Genomic DNA, 26333 nt, shown 5'->3' on the forward strand with positions numbered 1-26333 from the left:
TCTGCTTGACGTGGAAAGTCATCTTGGGGCCTGGGATGGAGGTGAGGGAGGTGGTGTGGGGGCAAGTGTAGCACTTCCTGCTAGATATGCAGATATATGCAACTCGTGCTGTTGTAGGAGGCATCACAACCACGTTCCACTGTACTTTAAACATAATATCAGGCATCAGTAACTTCGTAGCAATTAAGAGGATGAAGCATGCTCTACTGCTTTCTCTTCAGAAAGCCAGGGTTCTACGGACCTACCCCAGACTTCACTTAACTGAACAATTTCAGTGCATTTTGGAGACCATGGTAGTATGTACGTCTTACTATTGCAATTCACAGTGCATTGCTAACTGAACCCAATCTGCACCAACTGTGACACAACCCCTTTTATCTACTGACTCCAAGGCACCATTAAAAGAGAATGTTAGATCAATCAAATCTGCTGTAGATTGGTTTAAATCTTGCTTCTAAAATGAGGCTGACAGAAAAGTGCTGAATTCAATTTATTCAGAACAATCTGAAACAATGACAGTTTTGAAAGAACAGCGTTTAGTCATGCCATTGTTGAGCTCAGTGATGAGATTTGTTGATAGGCAAGGGCAGAGGCACAGCACAGTGAAAAACTGGAATCCTTCAACAACAGCTTGCTTTCTCATCTATTTCATATTAAAGTGTGCTCAAAAAGGTCAGATCCCTCAATTGGCCTGCTTCCCCAATATTAAAGTCCTCGCCAGTCATTTCTCTAAGCCCTGCTAAAATCAAGCTCCTCCTTCACTCCCGGTCTCAAACAAAATTGAGAAACTTCTCCATAAACATTAAATGATGCAAAAAGTTCAATAACTGCTGATTTCATTTAAAGCCTTGACTTGTTTCTGGAATCTCCCCTTGCCTGGGGAATACTGTCCTGTCAGACAATAGAACTGCTTCTCGCTGCATTTTGTAAGCAGTGATCATGTCATAACTCATTTAGAAGGAAAAAAGCATCCTCCATGTTAGACTTGCCCACAGCAAGGAACTTAAAGTTGCAACATACAACACTCACCTCTCAATGAATTATTGTGCAGCACATCACGCAACCAAAATGAAGAGGAAATGAAAGAGGGATGCTAAGAGGAGCATAAAATGTGTGAGATCAAAATTTAAACTGTTTTATCACCCAGAAATTCTGTTTACTGCCTTAGAGCAAATTCCAGAGTATACTATTTCATGTAATATGAGGCAACTTGTTGTCAAGTATCCTGTAAAACACCATGCTAGTTGCAGAAGGCTCCTGTTCATTAATCTAGTGCACGTATTACAACTAGCCCATAAATGTTATATTAGAAAATGGTTTTATTGATGCATGATATAAAGACCTTCTACTTTTACTTTGCTCACAGGGTATGAATGACAGTGCTACAGTAACAACTTTGGCTGAGATTGTGCTGGGAAAGGCACAGATTGTCAACCACTTTGAATGCATAGATCATGCAGATCAGATTGGTCAGTGTCCTGAAAGGAATGAAATGTGCTATCGAAGATGTTTGGTTGTCACAATCTGGCAGATTTTATACTGTCAATTTTCTGGCATCAACCTACAAATCACCATATTTAAAATAGAACACAATCCTACAACTGTCACCATGGAATATGAATTCATGATTACTGGATTCCTGGTTTAATATTATAACTAAGGATATGGGTGTATTGGATTGCTAGTCAAGTACAACCAAAAATCTGGAGCCACACGTTCAGATTGCACCACAACAGCCAGCCATGTAAATTCAGTTTAGTTTACAAACCTGGAGTTGCTAGAGTCCTTCAAAGATGTAACAAGCAAGGTTGATAATAGCAACCCAGTAGACATCTTTACCGTCAGAAGGAATTTGATAAGTGTGGCACAAAAGGTTAATACACCAAGATAAGATCATATGGAAATAGGGGTCATTTATAAGCTTCCGTAGAGGATTGGCTAACCAACAGAAAGCAGAAATTCGGGATAAATAGGCCTTTTTCTGGTTGGCAAGATGTAACCAGTGTGAGGCCAGAGGATTCAGCCCTTGGGCCCCAACAATTTACAATCTATATTAAGTGACTTAGATGCAGGAATAGAATGAACAATAGTCAGGCTTGCACAGGACACTAAAATAGTTGGAAAGCAAGTTGCAATGAAGAATTTTTGGGTAGGGGAGTCCAAAGCTAAAGGGCATACATTAAGATGAGAGGGGAAGATTTAAAAGGTACCCTGGGGCAACTTGTTCATGTATGTATGGAATGAGCTGCCAGAGGAAGTGGTGGAGGCTGGTACAATTACAACATTTAAAAAGACATCTGGATGGGTATATGAATAGGAAGGGCTTACAGGGATCTGGGCCAAATGCTGGTAAATGGAACTAGATTAGTTTAGAATAACTGATCAGCATGGATGAATTGGACTGAATGGTCTGTTTCCATGCTGTACAACTCTATGAATCTAAGAAGCTTACTAAAGGATATGGATAGGTTAGGTGAATGAGCCAAGGCTTGGCAGGTAAAGTAGATACATGCAAGGTTATCCATTTCGGCGGGAGGTACAGAAAGGCAGCTTAGTATCTAAATGGAGAGAAACTTCAGAGTGCTTCAGTGCAGAGGGATATGGGTGTCCTTGTCCATGTATCACAAAACTAGTATGCATGTACAACAGCTAAGGAAATTTGGCAGTTATTGTTAAATGAGTCGGGAGTAAAAGTAGGAAGGTTTTGTTGTAACTGTACAAGGCAGTTGAGAGACAGCTGATGTGCTGCATATAATTTTGATCCCCTGGAGGAAGACGTAGTTGCATTGGAGGCAGTTCAAAAAGGGTTGACTAGATTGAGTCAGGAGATGAAAGGTTTGTCTTGTGTCAAGAGACTGAGCAGTTTAGGCCTATATTCTGAGGTTTAGCAGAATGAGGGGTGATGTAATTGCAGCATGTAAGATGCTAAAGGAGATTGATAAACCAGACATAGAGAGGATAATAAAATGTGAGGCTGGATGAACACAGCAGGCCAAGCAGCATCTCAGGAGCACAAAAGCTGACGTTTCGGGCCTAGACCCTTCATCAGAGAGGGGGATGGGGGGAGGGAACTGGAATAAATAGGGAGAGAGGGGGAGGCGGACCGAAGATGGAGAGTAAAGAAGATAGGTGGAGAAGGTGTGGGTGGGGAGGTAGGGAGGGGATAGGTCAGTCCAGGGAAGACGGACAGGTCAAGGAGGTGGGATGAGGTTAGTAGGTAGCTGGGGGTGCGGCTTGGGGTGGGAGGAAGGGATGGGTGAGAGGAAGAACCGGTTAGGGAGGCAGAGACAGGTTGGACTGGTTTTGAATTGCCTACTCCTGCTCCTAGTTCTTATCTGGAATAAAAACCTACTGTCAGTAATGGTCACCGTGGAACTACTATACTGTTGTAATAACCTTTCTAGGTTATGAATGCCCTTTCGGAAAGAAAATGTGCCATGTACCCAATCTGGCCTACAAGTGATTCCAGGCCTAACCAGTAATGTGGCTGACTCTCAACTGTCCTTGAAATGGCCCAGTAAGTCACACAACCAGAGATGCAATAACTTCTTGTGCTGGCAGTGTACCACATTCCATGATTTAAAAAAAAATCTAACCTACTATACCTTACAATAATACAAAGCTCTGCATCTCTGTTAGACAAAAATAGATCATACACATGCAACGATTGGCTGTTTCAACTCGGCCCAATTGTACTCTACCTTCTTTATTCCTCACACAATACTCCCAACATAAAGCAAGGAATTATTAAATATTCTCTCAGCAGGTAACTAGAAGGTAGGCACTCATTGCTGGGGGGATATCTTTCAAGAGATTGGTGACCTTATGTTACATAGCCCAATAGTGTTCATTCTTCATCTAGGAATCCAGGTAAAAATCAAATGTGGGAAGATTGCAGCCAAGCATGATCATTTGTCGACATTTTAACAGGAGGCATTAGATAATTATCAGACAGGAATTTTGGTGGATAATCCACACCGTAATGTTGTTTTGTACGGGATAGTTAACTCAACACAACCACATGATTGAACCAGGGTCCTTCTGAAGCGTGACTCAGCAACAAATTGGTCAGTGCATTTACCCACAAAGCTACCGTTCAACTCCAAACCTAATGCTGTATGTTAAATTCCACTGCTTACCTGTTACTTCTGGTGTGGGCTCCATGTGCTGTTGAGCTGGTTTGGTTGGTAAATCAGTTAGCCATGCCTCTTTTTCCCATAAGTTTACTTCAGGCATCAGATTTCCTGAGAGTTCTGTACCTACAAACAGGATGGTAGATTTATAAACAAGATCCGAAGCCTAGCTACATATAAAAACAAGTCAGTTATTGATTTTACTACCAAATCTCTGATAAAAAGACAAAGGTTTACAGCCCATCACATCTTGTGAACTCTATCGGAACAGTCCAAAACGTATTCCACTTTTTGTGCTGCTTCAGACAATGAATTATATCCCTCATTCTGGATTTTCTTTGCCAAGTACCATTTATCATTTCGTAGTCTGCATTTTTGCTTTTATACAAAATGACAGTGGTTCATTACTAGGGTGCTTACACTCACTCTGGACTGATGCTTTTTCCCTTTACTACCTACCATCACCATTCCGTATGCCTTTTATTTAATATCATTGTTGCTATTTAGCCTCTCCATCATCCAATCCTATTACACGCACTTCCCTTTTGTTGAGCTGGATGAAAACAACAGGCCGAGCAGCATCTTAGGAGCACAAAAGCTGACAGTACAGGCCTAGACCCTTCATATGATGAAGATGCAGCATCTGCAGTTCCCACAATCACTGACAACTTCCCTTTTGTTCTCAAAACTGCATAGACCTGGAGGCACACAGCAGGCCAGTCAGCAGAGGACAGGAAAGCTGACGTTTTGGGTCAGGATCCTTCGTCAGAAATGGGGTTGGGGGAAGAGAGCTTGGAAATAAATAGAGGGGAGGGGTGGAGCTGGGGGAAGGTAGGTGGGTTGGCAATAGGTGTGCAGGTAGGGAGTAGTGGGATTGGTCGGTGAGGTGGGAGGAGTGGATAGCTGGGAAAGGATATGAACAGGTTGTATCAAGTCAAGGGTTCCGACCCGCAACGTCAACTTTCCTGCTCCTCGGGTGCTGCTTGACCTGCAGTGCTCCTCCAGCTCCACACTGCCACTTCTGACTAAAGCATTGGCAGTTCTTACTATCTCTTCATTTTGTTCTTTCTCCTTCACAACTGAAGGAAGGTAAATGAAAGAGGTTAGAAAGGGGTGAAAGACGTCATATTCAACTTGAAATTCTGTTTTTCCTCTCTCCACAGATTCTGCAAAATCCGAGTAAACCCAAAATCCACATTGTATTTTTATCCTCCTCCTTTATTGTTTCAAACATTCATTCATGCACCCAAAAATTATATGATGGTCTCTTATTGAGCCTTCAGAAGTATTTCTGATGAAGGGTTTCAGCCCGAAATACTGACTTTCTTGCTCCTCTGTTGTCTGACCTGCTCTTCCCCTCCAACCTCACACCTTATAGACTCTGGCATCCAGCATCTGCAGTCCCCTTACTGTCTTGAAGTATTCCTTGGTCTGTCTACCTGCTACGTAGAACATTTCTCCCAACATCTGACCTCGCTCTTGTACTGACGATTTGAAATTGATGACCCTTCATCATTGTCACTACTATCCATGTTTAACATCAATATGGAAACCAAAAGAACGGTGGATGCTGTAAATCAGGAACAAAAAGAAAGTTGCTGGAATAGCCCAGCAGATCTGGCAGCATCTGTGAATAAAATAAAAACAGAGTTAACATTTTGGGTCCATGGGCCTTCCTCAAAACAGAGGAAAGGTCACCGTACCCGAAACATTAATTCTGTTTTTTTTCCTTCACAGATGCTGCCAGACCTGCTGGGCTTTTCCATCAACTTTCTTTTTGGTTAAAGTCAACATAGTTGAACCGCATTTGCTCGCGGAATTAAGACGGAGTTTGTGCATTTTATGATGATGCTGTCATTTTAAAAAGGTTATTTTGTCCTGGGTTTTTTCTCCCCCCCCAATAGATGTTGTAAAAGCAGAAGTACCAACTGGCTACTGAAAACAGCTTCAGTAAATAACTTAGGAGGCCTTTAGGCTTTGTTTAAAATGATTGTAACAATGGAAAGGGAGTGATCAGTTCTCACAGACCAGGCTTTCTAGTTTTTAAAGCTTCAACAATCAGAAGCTGCTTGAGGCCTCAAAAGGTTGGGAAACTTCAGTAAATGATTCCTAGCTGTTAGTTATCCTGAAATTTCTCAGTGCTGTTTCCTCCTGGATTGGAGAGCTGTAAGTAAGAATCTGTGTCTGAATTTACCTTTCTGCCAAGGAAGGTGTTTAAGGGATGTTCCTATATTAGAACAGTTAATTTGTATGAGACACTATCTATTATTCAGTTAAGTTTACCAATATTTGTTATTCTAAATTGCGCTCTCTATTGTTTATAATTTATTTAAACACTACAGATAAAATGTGTTTTGCTTAATGTAGAGTCGTTTGACCAATCCCATCACATCTACATCACGCACTTCACATCTACCTTCAAAATAAAATGGGGCAGCACAGTGGCTCAGTGGTGAGCACTGCAACCTCACGGCACTAGGGACCCGGGTTTGATTGCAGCCTTGGGTGACTGTCTGTGGGGAAGCTGCATGGGTTTCCTCCAGGTGCTCCAGTTTCCACCCACAGTCCAAAGATGTGCAGGCTAGGTGGATTGGCCATGCTAAATTGACCATTGTGTTCAGGGGTGTGTGGGTTATAGGGGGAGGGGTCTGGGTGGGATTCTTCAAGGGGCGGTGTGGACTTGTTGGGCCAAAAGGGCCTGTTTCCACACTGTAGGGAATCTAATCTAATCTAATTCTAAAGTCTAGGTTACCTTAAAATATTTTGAGGGGGGGGGGGGTCTGGACTGGCTCATAATTTGTTGTGTAAGAAAGGAAAATCTGAAATTTGTCTAAGTGTACTTTATACTAATTTAATCTGTAGTCGGCATTAAACTGAAATTCTGCAGCTCCTAGCATTAAACAGTTAATTCCCCTCCAATACTGTTCCCCACACCTACTCGCCAAGAATGAAGCAGCTTAATTGTATATGACTTTAAGTAATTCAGTTAGATCATTTGACTTGGAGTCACATGTAAGCAGCCAACCCTGTGCAGCTTGCAATGGGGTACCAGAGTTAAATGCCTCAAGGAATGAGACAAAGGAAGGAGGAACATATTTGATTGCTTTTACTTAAATGTAGTAGTTGATTGATGAGTAAGATTAAGGAGTATTACGTTAAAAAATAGTCTTTTGTTTGTGTTTAGGTCTTCAGCCTTTATCCCTCTCTCTTAAAGTGCTTGTTAAGTGCAAAATTGATACTGATGTAAAAAACAATTGATTACTAGTAAAGTCTAAACAGTGGGGGGAGCTTCTAAGTGTAAAGAGAAGGAATTTTACATTAAAAGTTATATTACAATAGAGAATGGAAGTCAGGTGGTGCATTGCTGCTGCGACATGTGGAAGCGAACAGACACCAAGGTGATGCAGAGTGAGTACATCTGTAAGTAGTGCTTGCATCTTGAGTTGAGGACCTGGAGTCTGAGCTGCCTACTATACCTCAGAGGGGTAAAATTACCTCAACGTTTCACTCTCCCCATCCAAAATGGAGAAGTCTTTACCATAGACTAGGTAATTCAAATTGGTCTGTGATCGGGGCAGGAACATGTCACTATAAGTGAGAAAGGTATGGGGGACCCAAGGGGAGCTTTTCAGGAATCTTGGCCCCTGCAACTGTTCTTGGATCTCGAAAGAGTGTGGACAAAAGCAGGGATTGCAGGAGAATGAGCAAACTGACGAGTGCATTACAGTACAGGAGCCATTCCAGTTGGTAGAGGAAATAAAAATGTAGTCTTGGTCGATGTCAAGATAACTAGGAGGACAGGTACTGCCGTTTTCAAACATGAGCCCTGAATTCTGTGTTGCCTCCCTGGTGCCTGGCTGAAGGATATCTCCTCAGAACTTGAACAGTTAGAAGCTAAATTACAAGGCAGAACTCCAAGATAAAATGGCATAGTAATTCAGACAAGGAGTTATATGCAAAGATATCAAAGATTGGTATGGCAGGACTGATTTTTCAGTTCACAGGGCACTGGGAGTAGAACGGAGCTTACCTGCTGAGACAGACCTCACCATAGGGGCGGCACAGTGGCTCAATGGTTAGCACTGCAGCCTCACAGCACCAGGGACTCGGGTTCAATTCCAGCCTCGGGCGACTGTCTATGTGGACTTTGCACATTTTCCTCCCACAGTCCAAAGATGTGCAGGCTAGGTGGATTGACTGTGCTAAATTGCCCGTAGCGTTCAGGGGCAAGTGGGTTAGGGGGATAGGTCTGGGTGGGATTCTTCAAGGGGCGGTGTGGACTCGTTGGGCCCAAGGGCCTGTTTCCACGCTGTAGGGAATCTAATCAAAAAATCCATATTGAGTGACCTGGCAAACTGAATAACTAAGGCTATAGAGTGTGTTTTAAAAGAACGGTGCAACATCATGGGCCGAAGGGCCTGTACTGTGCTGTATTGTTCCATGTTTTATGTTTTAATATGTTGTGGATCTAAACAGGGGTCAGGCAATTTTCGATTTGGAAAAGTGTAATGTGGCAGGTTTAAAAATGGCCCTACAGTAATAACAATTACCTAGTAAACGATTACCATAGTATCGCACCAGTTGACATTCAGTTTCAAAGTGAGAAATATGGGCCAAAAACAACTGTACTAAATCTAAATCAAAAAACAAGGAGAAAAATAAGGAATGAGAGGATCGAATATGAAGGTAGGCTAGCCAGTAATATTAAGAATGATAGTAAGAGTTTCTTTCAATACATAAGAAACAAATGAAAGATAAAAGTAGATATTGGGCTGCTCCAAATTGATGCTGGAAGGCTAGTGATGGGAGATAAAGGAAATAGCTGAAGAGCTTAATAAGTACTTTGCGTCAGTCTTCACAGTGGAAGACAGGAGTAGTATGCCAACAATTAAGGAGAGTCAGGGGGCAGAGTTGAGTACGGTAGGCATTACAAAACAGCAAATGCTAGAAAAGCTAAAAGGTCTAAAAATTGATAAATTCCTGGCTCTGATGGGCGACATCCTCGAGTTCTGAGGGAGGTGGCTGAGGAAATAGTGCAAGCGTTGGTTGTGATCTTTCAAAAGTCACTGGAATCAGGGAAAGTCCCAGATGATTGGAAAAATCGCTGTTGTAACCCTCTTGTTTAAGGAAGGATCAAGACAAAAGATTGTAACTTATAGGCCAATTAGCCTAACCTCGGTTGATGGTAAAATTCTAGAATCCATTGTTAAATATGAGACTTCTAAATTCTTGGAAGTGCAGGGTTGGATTGGAACAAGTCAGCATGGATTTAGTAAGGGGATGGCGTGCCTGCCAAACTTGTTAGAGTTCTTTGAAGGGGTAACAAGTATGTTAGACCAGGGAAACCCAGTGGATGTTATCTAGACTTCCAAAAGGCCTTTGATAAGGTGCCTCACAGGAGGCTGCTGAGTATGGTCAGGGCCCATGGTGTTCGAGGTGAGCTACTGGCATGGATTGAGGATTGGCTGTCTGACAGAAAGCAGACAGTTGGGATAAAAGGCTCTTTTTCGGAATGGCAACCAGTGACAAGTGGTGTCCCGCGGGGTTCAGCGTTGGGGCCGCAGCTGTTCACTTTATATATTAACGATCTGGATGAAGGGACTGGGGACATTCTGGCAAAGTTTGCCGATGATACGAAGATAGGTGGACTGGCAGGTAGCACTGAGGTGGTGGGGAGGCTGCAGAAAGATTTAGACAGTTTCGGAGAATGGTCCAGGAAATGGCTGATGAAACTCAACGTGAGCAAATGCGAGGTTTTGCACTTTGGAAAAAAAAGAATACAGGCATGGACCATTTTCTAAACTGTGCTAAAATTCAAAGCTAAAGTACAAAGGGATCTGCGAGTGGTAGTCCAGGATTTTCTAAAGGTTAACTTGCAGGTTGAGTCCACGATTAAGAAAGCGAAAACGGTTGGAATATAAAAGCAGCAATGTGCTTCCGAGACTTTATATAGCTCTAGTTAGGCCCCATTTAGAACACTGTGTCCAATTTTGGGCCCCACACCTCAGGAAGGACATACTGGCACTGGAGCGTGTCCAGCGGAGATTAACACGGATGATCCCTGGAATGGTAGGCCTAACATATGATGAACAGCTGTGGACCCTGGGATTGTATTTATTAGAGTTTAGAAGGTTGAGAGGAGATCTATAGAAACTTACAAAATAATGTATATCTTAGAAAGGGTGGACACTGGGAGGTTGTTTCCGTTAGGCAGGGAGACTAGGACCCGTGGGCACAGCCTTAGAATTAGAGGTGGTAAATTTAAAACAGAAATGAGGAGACATTTCTTCAACCAGAGAGTGGTGGGCCTGTGGAATTCATTGCCACAGAGTGCAGTGGAGGCCGGGACGTTAAATGTCTTCAAGGCATGAGATTGATCATTTCTTGGTCTCGCAAGGAATTAAGGGCTATGGGGAGAATGCGGGTAAGTGGAGTTGAAATGCCCATCAGCCATGATTAAATTGCAGAGTGGACTCGATGGGCTGAATGGCCTTACTTCCACTCCTATGTTTTTTGGTCTTATGGTCTTAAATAAAGGGAGTTACAAAGGATTGGAGGGCAAAGTTGATTGGAATAGACTGGGAAAGTGACTCATCAGAAAAGGCAGTTGAGGGACAATAGCAGATGTTCAAGAAAATAGTTCATGACTCACAACAAAGATATATCTCAGTGAGGAAAGTTCTAGGAGCAGAATAAACCAATCACAGTTAACCAGGCTAGTTTAGGATAGTATGAAATTGAAAGAATAAAAAAAACCAATATTGGCACAGTAGATGGGTTGCATCCTAGGATTTTAAATGAAATACCCAGATAAATAGTGGATGCACCGTTAGTAACCTTCTAAGAATCCTTAGACTCTGGAACAGTCCCAGAGATCTGGAAAACTGCCAATGTAATGCCCCTATTCAAAAACAGACACAAATAACAGTCCAAAGCTATTTACCAATCAGCTTGACATGTCATTGAGAAAATGCTTGTGACTATTATAAACAATGAAAGAACATTTTGAAGTGCATAACATAAGGTGAGTCAGCACGGCTTCTTTTGAGAAGGAAATCATGGCCAACAAGTTTATTAGAAATCTTCAAGGGGGACAGATAAAGAGGAGCTAGTAGATCTGGGAGATTTGGATTTCCAAAAGTAGTCGATAAACTACTGCACATAAAACCTCTTAAGATGAGAGCCCCTGGTATTCATGATACAATCAGCTTGAAGTGGGGACTGGGTAATTGACAGATAAAGACTGCATTTTCAGGATGGCAATCTGTAACTTGCAGACTGCCATGCGGATCTGTGCTAGAGTCGCAACTACTTACAAGATATATTGATAGCTTGGATGAGGAATGTGAATGCGACGTGACCAAGTTTGCTAATGACACAAAAAAAGTTGAGAAGGTAAGCAAGTAGGATGATAGAGTAGATGTGGAGAGGTTGTTCCCCTTCATGGGAGATTCTAGAACCAGACAGCATTAATCTCACAGTAAAGGGTTGCTAGTTAGTTAATTTTTTTCTCTGAGGATAATCAGTCAGTGAATTCTTTACCACAGAGGTTGTAAAGGCTTCACCATGAAGTATATTCAGCTTGAGACACAGGATTTTTAATTATTAAGGGAATAAAGGGTTATAGAGAAAAAGGCAGGCAAGCAGAGTTGAAATTATCAGATAAGCCCTGGTTTCATCAAATGACAGAGTACACTCACTGGGCTGATTGGCCTGCTTCTGCTCCTAAATCTTATGATCAACAGCAATTCAGAAGCCTTCATTAACCTTTTCTAAATTTAAGAGAAATCACAGTAATAATTAATTATATCCTCACTGTGTCTACACATATCCTTAGCACGAAAATGCAAGTTGAGTTGCAGCATCTCTGCTGTTAAAACAGCATAAATCAAAGCACATAGATCAATAATTTTTATGATCTCTGCTAGCCACATCCATAAACTGTCATGTAATTCAAGAAGCACAATCTTCAATCATTTGGAAGATCAGTCATTTCAAAGTCTCCGGAGCTCTTTGCCCTAAAACAATTCAGAAAAAGTTAACAATATGTACATATATGTCCAATTTTATTCTACCTACTCGGTTCTTGTTCTGCTGGTGAAAGTGTGGTGCTGCTATTTGTTACGTCCTCCTGATTAACCCAAAGGTCTTCTTCAAATGCTAAGGGTGCTGTAACTGTAGCCATAGAATCTGCACAAGTACAATAAATGCTTGTAAGTTAAAAGAAGAGTATCATGCAACTGTACAAGAGCCCTCTTTCAAATGTTATTGGGAGGTACTGAACAATACAGAATAGAAGTACCATTTTAATTCTTGCTGTTTTGTGATTGCAATCCAGTTACAGTTGGGTTCAGCATTCTCAAGCTTCAAAGGAAAATTTTTAAAAAGATAATGTCCCCAGTTGCAATCACCAACTTTTCTGGAAAATGTTTCAGCATACATTTGGAAAGAACAAAACAAAGAATGATAGATAGAGTTTCCTGCTCAGAAGACCTGGCAGTCTCAAATTAGGCTCATAGCTGAAGAATAGCGACTTGGATGAAGTGAGGTCAGGATGTTTGCATCTCTGGAGTTGTAGGTCAGCCTGAGGTATCACTGACGGTATAGGGAAGAGTGGAAAAATAGGAGAAGAGCCTTCAGTTCTCATTAATGGCTTTCTATTCCATTCTGCTAGGTCAATCAACAAGACAGCAAAATGTCAGAATGGTTATATGGTATTGAGGGTATTGGAAGCAAACAGAAGGGTATTTTCACCATAAAGGGTAAAAGGTTGTGGTTATTGTTAACAGATAACAGAGAATTAAGACAAATGTGTGCAACGCCCTTTTCCTGGTCTTTAGACATTAATTGGTCTTTAAAAATTGCTGAAGCCTGAGGTGCCTCCAGAAATGACAGAAAGGGGCTTTTTGTTTTAGATATTTTATTTTGAGATCATATCTCCAGTACAAACCCTGTGAGGATATGGAATTATTGCTGCAAATGCTAGCATACAGATTTAGCCCTATTTTTCACACATCCAATATGAAAGAGAATTTATTACAAATCATGGACTAACGATTAGATGGTGTCAAGCTTGGTTTTTAAGAGTTTCAAAGAATAAGAAAGGAAGGCACAGAAAGGAGAATGGACTTCAGCAACATTCTCGAAACAAAACATACACAAGCAAGGTCAGAATAAGCAAGAGAAGGCTTGGAGGCTAGAAGTGACAGAATTACCTTATAGCCAGGTTCTTCCCATGCATGTTGCCCAGATATGCAAGACAGTTGTTAGGGAAAAAAATTCCAAGATATGGCAGTAGCACAAAAGTAGGAACAGACTGGGTCTTAAAGAATACTCAAAGTTCTTAACAAGAAAATAAACTTCAATTGAAGGATAGAACAAATGTTTTTAAGACAGACTCAAGAATGAAGGAGAATATAACACCCTTATTTGAGGGAAGACAAGATTGATGAGACTGAAAACAACAAGTAGTCAAACAGCATTGAAGAAAAGCTGTAGAAATTAAGAGATGGCAGCTGTTTAACTGGAGCCGAGAAATGAAGAAACTGAATTTTGAGAACTTAGTAAAAGGCACTGTGACAAATATCCAGGGACGTTGGGGGATCATCAAGTTGTAGCAAGTCAACTGAACAACTTTCGCTCTAATTTTCACCACTGTATACCTGTGGCTTGCCATGTGGAATCAAACATTTGTTCTTGAGGAGGAGCCGTCTCTCCAAGTGGGTCCCATTCCGAGGTTCTCTTTTCTTCAAATGACAGATCTTCTGCAGGTTATTGAAAGGGGAAATTTTACTTCATTAAAACTGAGGCAACTCAATGATTACCGTACAAAAAATACAATATATTATGTGAACGAGCAGCTGAATATGCACTGCACTTTGACCTCAAAATAGAAGATAACTTCTTTCTAATGTCCTGGGTGGGAGGTTTTTTTTTCTAATTAAAGAGTGATTAATTTTCAAGACTTTTTCATTAGTTATAACAGCACTTTGACATTGAAGTCATAAAGGCACTTGCATATTGAAGTTTTTTTCTTTTTAACAGCATGTTGCAATACAGAGCAAAGATCAGGAAACTTTACACCTACTCTGCACTCATTCTAGAGGCCTTAGCTGCAAACATGGAGAAAGAGCATGGAAAAGTTCAGAATGAAAAAGGCTCTAATTAGCGAGGCTCATAAATGAATACCAGTTGCTCTCTTAAAATAAGCCTGAAAAAAAGTATGACAAAATCAAACAGCTTCCTTTTCACATCCTTTTCCTTTCTAAACACTGTGCTCCCTTTGCCTACATTGTACCACCACATGCTGCGCCCCCTCTCTCCAGGGGTCTCCTTTCTCAGCTTGAGAATTAAGCATTGAGTGCTACAGAATTACTAGAATTTAGAGGAAGTGTCATATTAAACTCAAAACATCAACCCTTTCTTTCTGCACAGATGCTGTACAATTTCTGTACTTCATGTTTTTATTTCAGATTTCCAACATCCACAGTACTGGACTTTTATTAAAGTATTTACTAGTATTCATCAGTTTTCTATCATTCAGCCAAGTTTGCATCCATGCTGCCACTACATGGCAAACAAGGAACAAGAGGCGGCCACTTAGCCCCCTGACTAGTGGAGCAGGCTAACATCATAACTACATCTGATTTTAACCTCAAATCTATATTCCTGCACATCACCAATAATCTTCCATTCCCATGACAATCAAGGATCTATCTCCCTCTAATTTAAAAATATTTAAAAGGTTCTTCACCTACTGTCTTTAAAGGAAGAGAATTACAGAGTCTCGTACCCTCAAAAAAATCTTCATCTGTGTTTTAAATTGGCCTCATTTTCAAACCATGACCCCCAGATGGGGATTCTCTCAAGAGGAGACATCCTTTCCGGCTCCACCTAGTTAATTAAAACATACAAGACCCTGAGGGGATTTAAGTCACCTCTGCCTCCCTTAAACTCGAGGATACAGGCCAGTCTGTCTAGCCCTTCCTCATAAGGCAATCCACTCATTACAGGTATTAAGCCTAATAAACTTTCCCTGAACTGTTTCCAAAACATGAACTTCTGTCCATAAGTATGGTAACCAGTACTGTACATATGAGAACGTGTCTACAGTCCTCAGTGCCCTGTAAACCTGAAATATAAACTTCTTACTCTTACATTTGATTCCCCTCACAATAAAGCATAATCTATTAGCCTTTCAGATTACATGCTGCACATGTATAGTAAAGTGTGATTCATTATACCTTATTTTATACCTTTTATTCCAAGGGCCTGACAACCCCATTATATTGCCCATCACAAGCTTTTGGAAGTTAATGTGTATATATCAACCACATTACCCACATCAACAGTTATCACATCAACAGTTAATCAAGTATTTTAAAACACAATCTGCGGTAGGTACAAAATGCAATCCTTAGGCAGCACCTTCGAAACCCACGAACACTTCCATCTGGAATAAGATGATAAGTAGACACACATGATCACCACCACATGCAAGTTCCATCCAAGCTACTCAAAAACAAGACCTGGAAATAGATCACCATTCCTTCACTGTCACTGGGTCAAATTCCTGGGGAAAAAAAACCTTTCCAATCAATATTGGTCTACCTACACAAGATGGACAGCAGTAGTTCATGAAGGTAGCACACCACCAGCTCAAGGGTAACCAGTGAGGGGCACAATAAATGCTGACCCAGCCAGTGATGGCCACATCTAATAATTGAATTAATGGAAACAGTGTTTTTAACAAATCCTTGCTACTCGTCTTAATTCTCATTTGACCAAGCAACTTAATTTTGTCCCACATTATTATTTCTAAAAGATTCGTCATCATGGAGATTACACACACTAGCCTATAGTTGCTGGGTTTATTTTTACACCCTTTTTCCAGTCCTCTCACACCATCCTTAAAATTAAAGGGGATTAGAAGATTAAAGCCAGCAGCTCCATCTTAACTTTTAAGTATTGCCAGATTTTCTATTTTTCTTTTACTGCATGGGGTGCAGGCATTGCTGTCACAGGGAGCATTTGTTGATGTTGCTGGTGCTCTTGAATTGATTTCTTGATAGGCTGCTTCAGAGAACAGTTAAGAGTTGTCCGCAATTCTGTGGGTCGAGACACATTCGGCCAGATCAGTAAGGATGGCAGATTTCATTTGCTCAAAGACATTAGTAAACCAGACTGGTTTTAATGACAATTGACTGTGTTCACTGTTTTATTTCCCCCTCTACTGAAGAGACTTCCTAAGTCTATGCATGACATCAACTTCCAAAACCAGAAGTCAACACAGGAATGGGTAATTGTTCAGTGGATCCCGATCCTGCTTGACTGCCTGGCGCTCAGCTACTTCCTTTCTACCTGCACATTAAAGGTGCAAGGTGACATCTCCTGAAATGTGCTAACCACAAAGCTCTCAGCTATGCACTCCAGCTGTTGTTTAAGCTCCAAAACCTGGAACTCAAACTATTTCAGCTGCTGTCACTTCCTGCATGTGTTGATCACGAGCATAAGCAGCTTGCTGGAACGTCCCAAAAAAAGCTGACTGTTTGTTCTTAAGGAAAGTCAATCAACAAATGCTAAAAGCTATTTGACAACAATGGAAGATTTATATTCTTTGTACAATATCTACACATATTTCCACAGCCTAGGGGGTAATCACAGAATAGGCCATCAAGATCATTGCAATTTCTGTTCTTAACCAAAAGACACTGAAGTTAGTTTTTGCATTTCTACAGTCACCTAAGCGGTGGTCAGCTAATCCACACAGACTGGGAAGTGAAGGCAAATCCATACTGGTATGTTTAGATCAGCTGTGTGAATATTTGATCCAAAAAGCAATTGACAATCACAAGTTTCGTATGGATTCAATAGTTTATTGACATACATAAAAGTCTATATTCTCAAGTCCCCAGTGTAACACTCTGATACATAATGGGCTACAGTTACAAAAAAATTAGAATACTCCTCCAGTGCGCAACTTCGACATTCTCTCCTTCAGCAAAATAAAACTGTAATTACTGTCACAATCATTTTTAACAATGATCTACACATACTATTGAACTGCCACCTTTAGAAACAGTCCAAAGTTGTTTTGCAAATAATAAAATATAACTGGAACTTTATTTATAATAAAGCAATTCATGGAATGCTAGAAAATGTGACAGGATAGAGACAAGTGCCGAACACATCAAGAGAGAATGTGAAGTCATCCTTCAAAATCCAGAATATTACTTCATTTTTCTACTTGCTCCCAGACCCCATAATACCCAGTCAACCTAGATTAACCCCAATTTCTTTAATATTTCTTGAAAAAGAAATAATTAGGTTCCATTCAAAAGAAAACCTTCCTCTATAGCTAATTGTGATAGATATTTACATATCTTAGCCAATGTCAGAAGTATTTTTTCTAACATCTCTTTTCAGCATTACTGACCGATTTTAAATTATATGCTCTCACTAGCATCCTACTAGTGAATGAACACAACTGATACGAATCTTAATAAGCCTTCAAAATGACGAGCATCATTTCAGGGACATCCTTATTCTCCAGAGCTCTGGTTTCTCAGCTCTCTCCTTGCAACTGTAACTCTTCTTTCCTAGTAATAAACATCCCACTTTCACATCCTTCATGGCTGTCAACTGGAACTCAGTGGTATCACTCTTATCTCATTCAAAAAGGTGTCATAGATGGTCCACTCCAAAGATTTCAGAGTATAATCTTGGCTGACACTCTTGTACAGTACTGAAACAGTGCAATGTTTTAATGTCAAAGGAACTAGCTTTCAAATGAAACAGTAAACAAGTGCTGTCTGCCCACTGCAGTGACTATAAAAGATCTCAACCAACATCATTAAAATAGTAAATAAAAACCAAAAGGTTTAACGTATGATGAACGGTTAAGGATCCTGGGATTGTACACATTAGAGTTTAGAAGGTTGAGGGGAGATCGAATAGAAACATACAAGATAATGTACGGTTTAGAAGGGGTGGATGCTAGGAAGTTGTTTCCGTTAGGCAGGGAGACTAGGATCCGTGGGCACAGCCTTAAAATTAGAGGGGGTAAATTTAAAACTGAAATGAGACGACATTTCTTCAGCCAGAGAGTGGTGGGCTTGTGGAATTCATTGCCACGGATTGCAGTGGAGGCCAGGATGTTGGATGCCTTCAAGACAGAGATTGACAAATTCTTGATCTCAGAAGGAATCAAGGGCTACGGGGAGAGTGCAGGGAAGTGGAGCTGATATGCCCATCAGCCATGATTTAAATGGCAGAGCGGACTTGATGGGCCGAATGGCCTTACTTCCACTCCTATGCCTTATGGTCTTATGGTTTAACTGCAGATGCGTTAAATCAGGAACAAAAAGTTGCTGGAAAGCTCAGAAGGTCCGGCAACAACTGTTGGCCAGGGAGCAGGGTGGTGTCACTTCAATGCACCACCCTGCTCCCTGGCCAACATCTGTGTCTCTGGCTTACTACAGCGTCCCAGTGAAGCCCAACACAAGCTGGAAGAACACCACCTCATTTTCATGCTTGGGGACTCTATAGCCCTCTGAACTCAATATTGAGTTCAATAGTTTTAGAGCCTAAACTCTCCCATGTCCCAAGCCTCCACCCCACACACCAGGCCTCATAACCTACCATTACACACGCCCTATGTGGTAATGAGGCCTGGTGTGTGGGGTGGAGGCCTGGTGTGTGGGGTGGAGGCCTGGTGTGTGGGGTGGAGGCCTGGTGTGTGGGGTGGAGGCCTGGTGTGTGGGGTGGAGGCCTGGTGTGTGGGGTGGAGGCCTGGTGTGTGGGGTGGAGGCCTGGTGTGTGGGGTGGAGGCCTGGTGTGTGGGGTGGAGGCCTGGTGTGTGGGGTGGAGGCCTGGTGTGTGGGGTGGAGGCCTGGTGTGTGGGGTGGAGGCCTGGTGTGTGGGGTGGAGGCCTGGTGTGTGGGGTGGAGGCCTGGTGTGTGGGGTGGAGGCCTGGTGTGTGGGGTGGAGGCCTGGTGTGTGGGGTGGAGGCCTGGTGTGTGGGGTGGAGGCCTGGTGTGTGGGGTGGAGGCCTGGTGTGTGGGGTGGAGGCCTGGTGTGTGGGGTGGAGGCCTGGTGTGTGGGGTGGAGGCCTGGTGTGTGGGGTGGAGGCCTGGTGTGTGGGGTGGAGGCCTGGTGTGTGGGGTGGAGGCCTGGTGTGTGGGGTGGAGGCCTGGTGTGTGGGGTGGAGGCCTGGTGTGTGGGGTGGAGGCCTGGTGTGTGGGGTGGAGGCCTGGTGTGTGGGGTGGAGGCCTGGTGTGTGGGGTGGAGGCCTGGTGTGTGGGGTGGAGGCCTGGTGTGTGGGGTGGAGGCCTGGGACATGGGAGAGTTTAGGCTTTAAAACTATTGAACTCAATATTGAGTTCAGAGGGCTATAGAGTCCCCAAGCATGAAAATGAGGTGGTGTTCTTCCAGCTTGTGTTGGGCTTCACTGGGACACTGTAGTAAGCCAGAGACACAGATGTTGGCCAGGGAGCAGGGTGGTGCATTGAAGTGACACCACCCTGCTCCCTGGCCAACATATGTCTCTCTGGCTTGCTACAGTGATCCAGTGAAGCCCAAAGCAAGCTGGAAGAACAACATCTCATTTTCTGTCTGGGGACTCTATAGCCCTCTGAACTCAATATTGAGTTCAATAGTTTTAGAGCCTAAACTCTCCCATGTCCCAGGCCTCCACCCCACACACCAGGCCTCATTACCACATAACCTGCCATTACGCACCCCCTGTTGTTAGTCACTAACAGTCCCCATTAACAACTGCTCACCCTCCCAGCCTGATCATTAACAACTCTTCTGTCTGTCCAACTGCCTTTCTCTCTCTTTGGGCTCTATCCTATCGTTTACTCCCTACTTCACCCTCCTCCCTATTTTCTGCATATAAACTGACGCTTTCCCAGCCACTGTCAGTTCTGAGGAAGGGTCACCAGACCGAAATGTTAACTCTGTTTCCTCCTTCACAGATACTGCTGGACGTACTGAGCTTTTCCAGCAACTTTGTTTTTGATCATTAAAATAGTTTAACCTAGCACTTCACATTGCTGCCCATGGGACTTGGCAGTACACTAACTACACTTCAAACGGTATTTAAATAGCTAGAATCTGCTTGATGTTGGGATATCCAAAGCTCAATACTGTGGCTGATTTAGTGTTCAACATTACTACCTGCTTTTTGTATTTTCTGCCTTTAGATGGTATAAAAAAAGATCTGCTTCCATCACAATCTTTCATGACTTGATCCAATACTCAAAGTTTTACTGCACAATTTTCAACACATTTTCAGCGTACAATCCCTGTAAAATTTTCTAACTGGAAACTACCAGACAAAATTTTTGCAATTGGAGGATAATTTGGAGTATGAAGTAGTAAACTTAAAATCAAGAGAGAGTGTACAAGATAGTTTTCATCCCTACCCGCAACTTTGGCTGGAGAGTTCAGGTGAAGTGTTGGACAAGACATTGTTGCACCTTTCATGTCATGTCCAGGAGGTAACATCATGTCCAAGGTAGACAGCTCCTTGATATCAGGTCTTTCCAAAGTGCCTGCAAGAAACAGCATGAATTGTTAGAAGATTTGATGTGGCTAAGCTGGAAGCCCTCTTTTTTCTGAGGCATATGATCATGAAATGAATTTCATCTTGGTCAACACTTTGGCACAGCAGGGAGGGAGCACTGTTCTAAGATGTGATACTATAAGTCAACTCTGTTCTAATAGTTTTGATCGCAATGAGTGTGTTCCTGGCATTAACGTAAAGACCAAGGTCTTCTAAAAGGTCCTGCTGTATAACATCAACCAAAGATAAAAAATTCAGGCTAATGTGGCTAACCATCTAACTCTGTTGATGGCGTATTTCTAGATACAGAACATTACTATACAATGACAAAGACTTTTGGGGTACTTCATGCTGTTGAAATGGATTTTCGAGCATTTGCACATGTAAAGTATCTTTTAAATCAACACAGGATATTGTAAAGACCTACAAAAGTCCGACAATATATAAATGAGACATCTTTTCACAAAGGCCCAGCTCAGATGCTGCACCCTTTCCTGACCCTTGTGCACCAATCCATCTTACTCCAAAGCTTTTCCAGCAATGGATCTGAACTTGCATATTTTGTTATTTTCTCTTCTGTCCATGTACAAACTTCTCTTTTCCATGGTGCTCATCTCCTACCTCCCTCCACCTTTCCCTTAAACTGCTGATAACCTCACTTTCCTTTCTGGTCCCCTGGCTAGCTGATACTGTAAGCTATTCAGGTACTATTCTGCACTCCTTTCAAATCTGCCACTATCTACCACAAAATTGGCTTCTCCATTTCTGTAAATTACTGCCCTAACTCTTTCCACTTCACAAACGCATGCCTGCGCCACTCCAACCAAACTTCACTCATGGCCCAAACAGCAAAACATTCCCAAAGTCCCAAATAACATCCTCAGTGACATTAATCTTGATTAAACGACTTTTTTTAATTTCATGACCTCGCTAGCTCTTAATCAATCATATCTGCCTCTTCCAATGCTATCGAACAGACTCGGCCAGGCCTTACCTACGATTACCTGTCTATCCGTAACTCGAGGATCTCCTGTAATGATTTCCCTTTCCCATCCTACATAATTGTTTCTAGAATGACTCAAGAATTCACTCTGAACATCCTCCTTTTCCTCATCTGGATACTGTCCCTCTCAGGCATAACATGTGACTTCTGGTTCTGTGTGCACGCTAATGACACCAAGCTCCAACTCGCTATCATTTATCTACCTTTTCAGCATCCGTTTATTGTTATATTACTTACAGGTCATCCCGCCTTGAATGAACTGGAGTTTTAATTTCCTAGACATCTCATTTGACCCTAAGCTGAGCTTCTCACCTTACACATTTTCCAAGAGCGTTCACAAATGTTACAATTCGAGTAAACAACAGACTCGCCCAATTTTACCTAACTGTCTAGTTCCAGTTAAAAGAATATGCACACCAGGATCTCTCAATAGCAAGAAAATAATCACATATTGTAACCAAACTGGATGCCAAAGACAACAAAATCAAAATCATTTCCAAATGGTGACCAACACATTCACATTTAATATTTGGTTTACAAGTTAACGTGTCATCGGAAGGATGACTTGTATGCTGCAATCTATGACAATGGATAAAGACTTCATAAAGACGCGCTTACCTTATTCTATGCCTTTCAAAGAAAAAAAAAGCATGAAAAGTTTACAACACAAGACCAACTAATCTACATTACACCATACAAAAATAACCTAACAATTGCAAATAACAACTGCACAAGCCTTATGAATATTTACATTTCTGAACAGTCACACCTACCTCCAAAGTTTTTTGCTCAACCAACATTAGTTTCCTTTCTGCCAACCTGCTGCACATTCACTAATGCTATTTTAATGTCTCTCTCAGGCACCTTTATAACATGCTAATTACCACACTATTGCTTCTTAGTTCACTGAACTAGTGACTTCAACAAACTTAGAGTTCTTGCTCTCTGACACTGACACAGTCTTCTTCTTCTGGAGTTTTCTTCCCTACCATCTTTTCAGCAATTCAGGAGTTCTCAGCCCTGACTGTATGGATACCATTAATCACCAGTCCTCTGTTCCCTACGTGAACCCATTTCTGGCCACTTTCTCTCTCTATCTGGAGATAGTAATACTCAAATCAACAAACAATCCAGCAATTACGTCCCAGGTGGCCATTGGATTATTTAGCTAAAATCCTTCAGCTGAAATGATTTAGACGGGGAGCTAAATGCAATATCTCAAATTTACAAACACAGAGCTGGGAAGGATGATGAGCTGAGGAGGACGCAGAGATGCTTCAGTGAGATTTGGACAACCTGAGCGAGTAGGCAAATGCATTGCAGATGCAGTAGAATGTGGATAATATGGATGAATGTGAAGTTATCCATTCTGGGAGCAAAGAGGAGGGCAGATTATCTGAATGACTATAAACAGAGAGGGGAATGAGCAATAAGACCTGGGTGTCCTCCTAATCTAGTCTCCGAAGGTAAGCATGCAGATATCGCAGGCAGTCAAGGCGGCAAGCAGTATGTTGCCTTTCGTTGCAGAAGGGTGTGTGTACAGGAGCAGGGATGGCTTGCTGCAATTAGACAGGGTGAGCTTAGGAATACTGGCTAAGTAAAAAAGCACAAGAACTGCAAATGATGTAAATGAGGGGAAAAAAAACAGAAGTTACTGGAAAGTTCAACATGTCTGGCAGCATCTGTGGAAAGGAAAATAAGGGTTAACGTAAGGAATGCTGTGTGCAATTTTGGTCTCCTTATTTGAGGAAAGACGGTCTTGCTACGTAAAGGGAGTGCAGTGAAAGTTTACCACAATCATTCCCAAGTTCGTAGGACTGATGAGGTGTGGGTTAAATTAGTTACGATTACATGTGCAGGAGTTTAGAAGAATGAATAGGGATCTCTTAGAAACCTATAAAGTTCTAACAGGTTGTGAGAGGGTAGATACAGGAACAAATGTTTCCATTGGCGGGAGAAACCTGGTACCAGGGATCACAATCTAAGGACAAGTAAACCATTTAGGGCTAAAAGGAGAAGAAATTTCTTCACGCATTGATGTGCCTGTGGAATTCGCTACCACGTAAGATGTTAAGGAGTTGGATATAGTACACCTGGAGCTAAAGGATCATCGGAGGTGGCGGCGGAGGCAGAGGAGAGAAAAGCCATGGATCATCAGCCATGACCATAACAAACGGCAGAACAAGCTCAAATGGCTTACTGCTGTTCCTTCTTTTAGCATTTCTATTTGACTTCTTCACTTTCTCTAGAGCCAAAATCTAAAATCCATTTTTTCCTTCGCTTTTGAACCCAGGTTCTCAAATTAGAACGATATAACATGAACTTTCATCTCAGTCTACAAGTTTGTCCCCAACGTTTCATCTCCTAAGAACGTCTACTGGCCTCAATAATGAATAGCAGACCTTGGGTGGTCATAGCAGGTGAAAAGCAATATTCAGGACAATACTCTTAGTTTCCTCAGTTACACTTTAATCATTCAATCCTGCTTTCTTCCCAATCCTCAACTGAGAGAAATGATACAAAATATTACCATTTTTCCCTTTCTCCGCAAATAAAATTGAGTTTGTACCCAAAATTCAAGACCCCAAAGTCCTTACCAAGGGTGCTGAAGGGAGGCTCTGTGCCTATCTGTGCTGAAGGTGAAATGGTCTCCATTGTTGCCCCTTCTACGTAATAATCGTGGCCAAAAGACAGTGGCTCCACACCCAGAGGACTTTTGTGTATTTCTATAAATACAAACCACACAATGGTTAAACGCTGACACCATGACTACTCAAAGTATTATTAGTTAAAGAGTAATTTCTTACAGAAATTTAATGCTGCTTTTTATTTAACGCCTCTCAAAGATCCTGATGGGATACAGTTCTCCAGCACTTGTGATTAATTATTCTTCCTCTGACAAACTTTCAAACTTAAGAATCGTGTTGGCAAAAAAGCTCTTGGATGAAAAATGGTAAGGTACCAAAGGATGTTTGGTGACCCAAGACTACAAGGTTTAAAAAAATGCCATTTAAGTGAAATTAAGAAGTGGACACACTCAGACATTCTTGTAGCATTGGATGTGGCAGGGGGCGGGTGCGGAATGGCTCATGAGTTAGCAGTGCTAACTCTCGACACCAGGGACCTGGGTTCAATTCCAGCCACAGGTGGCTGTCCGTATGGAGTGTGCATATTTTTCCCCACATCTGCGTGGGTTTCCGACAGGCGATCTGGTTTCTTCCCACAGATCAAATCCGTCTAAACCCATCCTCTCCATATACCCAGCCAGAAGCCTTTTAAATGTTGTAACAATAATTTCCTCTGGCAGCGCACTCCCTACATGCACCACCCTCTGAGAAAATGTTGCACATTAGGTCCCTTTTAAATCTTTCCCTCTCACCTTAAATCTATACCTTCTATTTTTAGACTCCCCACCCAGGGAAAAGATCTTGTCTAAATCACTCTGTCCCTGCCCCTCATGATTTTAAATCTCCAAGATAACCCTTCAGCCTCCAATACTCCAGGGAAAATAGCCCCAGCCTATTCAGCCTCTTCCACCGTGGCAACATCCTCAGTCTAACATTGGTGTAGGGGATGTTATGAGAAGAATTTTGTCCCTCAGAATTCTATTAGAGGTATAGATTATCTAATGGATCTGTAATGGAGAATGCGGAGTGTTGATGAGGGTGTAATATACAAGGACTTCAGCCAAGTTTTTAAATAAGGTTCCTCAGGAGATCCAGGTCATACAGGCACACTGGATTCAAAATTGTCTGACAGGCACAAAGCAGAGGGCGATTGTATAGCAGGTTGTTTTTATGACTGTGCGTCAGTTTCCAGTGGGGCTCTGCAGGGCTTGGAGCTTGTCAACGTGTATGATTTGGAGTCAAATGGAGAAGTGTGATGTAGAAGTATGATGAAGAAGTTTGTGAGCAATGAAAATCTACAGGGTGGTAAAAACTGAAGACAACTAACAAACTGCAGGAGAATATCAATGAATTGCTCATGCCAGCAAATGGAATCCAACCCTTAACATCTGAGGCAATGTACTTAGAGATGGCTAACAAGGCAAGGGATGATGTTATGAATGGTTGTAACCTGGAAAAGTACTAAGATAGTGGAACCTTAGTGTGCACATTCACAGATCCCTGAAGGTAGCAGCATAGGTAGATAAGATGGTTAAGAAGAAATATTGGAGACTTGCTTTTATTCGTCAAGGCATAGAATAAAAAGCAGGGAGGTTATGCTGCATTTACATTAAATACTGGTTACACTATAACTAGCATTCTATATGCAGCTCTGGTCACCACAATCTTGCTATAATGTGGCTGCTAGAGGGGATACAGAGGAGAATACCAGGATGCTGCCTGAGGTGGAGCTCTGAGAAATGACCAGGTAGGTTAGATATAACAGTGTGTGGAGCTGGAGGAACACAGTAGGCCAGGCAGTGTCAGAGGAGCTGGAGACCTGACGTTTCGGGTCAGGACCCTTCTTCCTGCGGCAGACTACTCGTGACATTTTTCCAACCTGAAAAAGAACATTTATGCCTACTGATTCTTGACAGCTGGCCAATCTGCCATCCATGCCAATACGCTACCCCTACACCAACAGGTTTTGTTTTCCCTAATAACTTTTGGCATAGCATTCTAAT

At 42.0% G+C, this 26333-nt stretch overlaps 1 protein-coding gene across 11 annotated transcripts in view; it reads right to left on the reverse strand.

Moving 5' to 3' along the window:
• The window catches only part of LOC125451566 (microtubule-associated protein 4-like), a 344184-nt gene that overhangs the window by 128558 nt on the left and 189293 nt on the right, over positions 1-26333 (reverse strand). For 7 of the 11 annotated variants that reach the window (XM_059646152.1, XM_059646157.1, XM_059646154.1 and 4 more), the window contains exons 4-8: positions 24301-24429; positions 20561-20689; positions 13796-13897; positions 12213-12323; positions 4140-4259 (exon numbers count right to left, since the gene is read on the reverse strand). In XM_059646152.1, the coding sequence (XP_059502135.1) occupies positions 4140-4259; positions 12213-12323; positions 13796-13897; positions 20561-20689; positions 24301-24429 (591 nt within the window). The remainder of the gene's footprint in view (positions 1-4139; positions 4260-12212; positions 12324-13795; positions 13898-20560; positions 20690-24300; positions 24430-26333) is intronic. The other 4 variants (XM_059646156.1, XM_059646155.1, XM_059646153.1 and 1 more) reach the window with 3 other exon arrangements.

The sequence above is a fragment of the Stegostoma tigrinum genome, chromosome 5 (assembly GCF_030684315.1).
Source record: "Stegostoma tigrinum isolate sSteTig4 chromosome 5, sSteTig4.hap1, whole genome shotgun sequence".
Classification (NCBI taxonomy): Eukaryota; Metazoa; Chordata; class Chondrichthyes; order Orectolobiformes; family Stegostomatidae; genus Stegostoma; species Stegostoma tigrinum.